A 3,871-nucleotide genomic window follows, 5' to 3' on the forward strand; every position below is an offset into this window, starting at 1 on the left:
CTTTTCCTGTCATTCCTGCCTTTTCCTGCCCTTTCCTGCTTTTCCTCCCCTTCCCTGCCTTTTCCTGCCCTTTCCCTGCCCTTTCCTGCCTTTCCTCCTTCTCCTGCCTTTCCTGCCTTTCCTCCCCTTTCCTGCCCATTCCTCCCCTTTCCTGCCCCTTCCTTCCCGGTTCCTGTCCATGTCCAACCTCCCTCCAGCGCCTTTCCTGCAGCCCAAATTCCCGAGGAAAAGCCTGGCCCCGAGGGAGGCCCCACCTGCGGCCGTGGGAATGAATCCCAAGGAATGAATCCCAAGGAAGAGGCATCGGAGGACAGCTTGACCCGGGTGTACATCCCAAATCCAGTCAGGGGTGTTCGCTGGGATATTCCCAAATTCCAATGGCTGCCGTGGGACCCACCGGAACATGATGCTCTGCAGGATGGAGGCGAAGGGGGTGATCCCGATGCCAGCTCCGATGAGCACGGCGTGCTCCGACGTGAAGATCCGCCGGCTCGGAGTTCCATAGGGACCGTCCAGGTAGCACTGGGAGAGATCCAAACTCAGGGAGAGATCCCGCAGCTGCCAGTGCTGGAAGAGCTCCCAGACGGAGGAGAAGGGCACAGAGGGGATCGCGGGATTTGGGATCTTTATGGATGGGTGGGAGGATCAGGAATCTTCCAGCAGGGAAGGGTTTGGATCAGCCCCAGGTGGGATCATCCATGCACAGGGATAAAGGGATAGAGTGGCTGCGAATGTGGATGGAAACGTGGATGGGATGTGGGAACATGGATGGGATGTTCAGGAACATGGATGGGAACATGGATGGGGTGTGGGAACATGGATGGGAACATGGATGGGATGTTCAGGAACATGGATGGGAACGTGGATGGGATGTGGGAACATGGATGGAATCATGGATGGGGCAGATGGGAACACGGATTGGGTGTGGGAACATGGATGGGAACATGGATGGGATCTGGGAACATGGATGGGATCATGGATGGGGTGTGGGATCATGGATGGGATGTTCAGGAACATGGATGGGATCATGGATGGGATGTGGGAACATGGATGGCATGTGGGAACATGGATTGGGTGTGGGAACATGGATGGGAACGTGGGTGGGATGTGGGAACATGGATGGGGTGGTCGGGCACATGGATGGGGTGCCCCGGAATGCTGATCCCAGCCCATTTCCCGGGATCCAGGAAAGGCCGGAATCTCCTCACCTTGACGCTGCAGCTCTGCCCCGGCCCGGAGCCCTGCGAGGAGAGGAGAGCAGTGACCGTGCCCCCTTCCCAAGCACTCCCAAAATTCCTGGGATTTGGGGGTTTTATTCCCTGGATTTATTCCCACCGGGCTGCACACACAATTCCAGTTCTCCATGCCATGACAATATCCAAGGAATTTCCTCCCCAAGAGCTTTTGAAGGAGCTTTATCCCATTTGGGATCATCCCTCCAGGGATCCTCTGGCTGTGACCCCTCCCCGTCCCCTGGGATCGGGGGCAGGGCTCACCCCCTGCTCCGGGTCCATTCCCGGGAATGCCGCTCCAGGGGCTCGGAATGCCATCAGCTCCACGGCTCCGTCCCTGCCGGTGGCCACGGATCCTCCCTGCGAGCCTTCCTGGGGATCAAAGGCTGGGAATCACCGCTGGGATGTTCCCAGGGATCTGCTGGGCCTCCAGCAGGGCCACACAGAATCCCATTCCTTGGGGCACAGATTGCCATTCCTTGGGACATGAATTCCCATTCCATGGGGCACGAATTCCCATTCCTTGGGACATGAATTCCCATTCCACAGGACACAACATCCCATTCCATGGGGCACAGATTCCCATTCCATGGGGCACAAATTCCCATTCCATGGGACACAAAATCCCTCAAGGCTGGACAGGCAGGGAATGTTCATCCCGAGGGATTCCCCGGAGGCACCCCGGCTGCGCACTGGGATGATCCCATGGGATCCACTCAGCATCCAGCTGGACAAGTCCCTCTGCTCTGATCCCAATCCCGCTGACCTGTTCCCAGTGCCGGCTCCTCCGCTCCCTCCGGCTCTTCCCGGGCGGATTCGGCTCCGGGCCGCGCAATTCCAGCTGCTGGAAGTACTCGTAGAGCTTGTTGGTCCATTGGCCCAGGGCCCGGATGTGCAGCCAGAGGGTTTCTGTGGGATAAAACCCAAAATCCTGGAATTGTTTGGATCGGGAACAACTTCAAACCCACCTCATCCCATGGAACCACCTCGGATCGCTCCGAGCCCCATCCCAGCTGCAAAAACATCACCGTGGGGATGCAAGACAGATGCCAGGGAATGCAGAGCATTCCAAGGATGGAAAATAGGGAAGGATGGCCCGACCCGGCTGCTCCGGAGCGCTGCTGATGGAGAAGGGATGCCACTCGTAGGCGGCGATGGCCGGGATGTTCAGGAAGACGTAATCCCCCGGCTGGAAGTGGAAGGATTTCGGCCTCTGGATCACCAGGTGGGTCACCTGCAGGAAAACGGGAGCGGGAAAACTGGGAATAGCCAAAGGATACCTTCCACTGCTCTCCGGCCCGGGAATTGCAGCGGAAATTCCGCGTTCCGACTCCGGATTTAACACTCAGGGATGGGAGCTGAAGGTGGGGTTGTTCCGCATTCCCTGCCCAGTTGGGATTCCACAGAATCCCAGTTCAGACTGGGCTCAAACTGCGGAATTTTGGGAAAAAATTCAGAGTTCCAGGAGGTTGTGTTCTGCTCTGGTTGTTCCGTGAGTTTTCACTTGGAAAAAGTAGGAAAAAAGGCTTGGAAATAAAGGAATTCCTTTCACTTCCCACTGCAATCCCTGTCTTTTCCATGGTCATTTGTTCCTTCATTCCCAGCGTCCCAGGAGAGGTGGGATGGGCTCAGGGATGGTGGGATTTGGGATGGGTGAGATGTGGGATGGGTGGATGGATGGGATTTGGGATGAGTGGGTGGATAGATGGGATTTGGGATGAGTGGGTGGATGGGATTTGGGATGAGTGGATGGGTGGATGGATGGATGGATGGATGGGATATAGGATTTGGGATGGGTGGGATTTGGGACGGATTGGATGGTGGGATTTGGGATGGATGGATGGAGGGATGGATGGATGGAGGGATGGATGGAGGGATGGATGGATGGATGGGATTTGGGATCTTTGGGATGTGGGATTTGGGATCTTTGGGATGTGGGATGGCTTGGATGGATGGGATGTGTGATCTTTGGGATGTGGGATTTGGGGTGTTTGGGATTTGGGATGGATTCCCACCTTGGAGGGGAGCAGGTTGGCCTCCAGGATGTGCAGATCCCCTGCCCGGCGCCACGCCCAGCCCAGCACCTTCTCCAGGAAAAACAGGGAGCCGGGAATCAGGAACCACTTCCAGAAGTGGGGCCCGTGCAGGAGCAGCAGGATCCACACGGAGATGTAGGACAGGTGGCTCCAGTAGAACACCTGAGGGATGGGGACGGGAATGGGAATGGGAATGGGAACGGGAATGGGAAGTGCTGGAGCCAAAGGGTGCTTCCCAGTGGGACTGTCCGGGTGTCCCCGTGGGAAAAGGCAGCCCAAGGGAATCCTGGAATCTCCGGGATTTGGCTTGGAAAGCACCTCAAACCCATCACCTTCCCGCTATCCCAGGCTGCTCCAAGCCAGCCCTGGACATTCCAGGGATCCAGGGGCAGCCACAGCTTCTCCGGGAATTCCAGCCCAGCCCGGAATCCCTTCCCGATATCCCTCTGGCAGTGGGATATTCCCATTCCGCCCATTCCCTGTGTCCCGTCGGAAGCAAATCCCAGGAATCCCACACGGACACTGCGGAGGATCCAAGGGGGTCCCGGGGGCACCCAGCTCCCCTTCCCCGTGGGGCAGCCCCAGGATGGGCACCCACGGACC

At 57.6% G+C, this 3,871-nt stretch overlaps 1 protein-coding gene across 1 annotated transcript in view; it reads right to left on the bottom strand.

Moving 5' to 3' along the window:
* The window catches only part of NOX5 (NADPH oxidase, EF-hand calcium binding domain 5), a 9,906-nt gene that overhangs the window by 1,730 nt on the left and 4,305 nt on the right, over nt 1-3,871 (bottom strand). The window contains exons 5-11 of the mRNA XM_017737005.1: nt 3,691-3,790; nt 3,248-3,607; nt 2,334-2,466; nt 1,999-2,141; nt 1,497-1,604; nt 1,047-1,241; nt 383-624 (exon numbers count right to left, since the gene is read on the bottom strand). Coding sequence (XP_017592494.1) covers nt 383-624; nt 1,047-1,241; nt 1,497-1,604; nt 1,999-2,141; nt 2,334-2,466; nt 3,248-3,607; nt 3,691-3,790 — 1,281 coding nt within the window. The remainder of the gene's footprint in view (nt 1-382; nt 625-1,046; nt 1,242-1,496; nt 1,605-1,998; nt 2,142-2,333; nt 2,467-3,247; nt 3,608-3,690; nt 3,791-3,871) is intronic.

Source organism: Corvus brachyrhynchos, unplaced genomic scaffold (genome assembly GCF_000691975.1).
Source record: "Corvus brachyrhynchos isolate BGI_N302 unplaced genomic scaffold, ASM69197v1 scaffold200, whole genome shotgun sequence".
NCBI lineage: Eukaryota > Metazoa > Chordata > Aves > Passeriformes > Corvidae > Corvus > Corvus brachyrhynchos.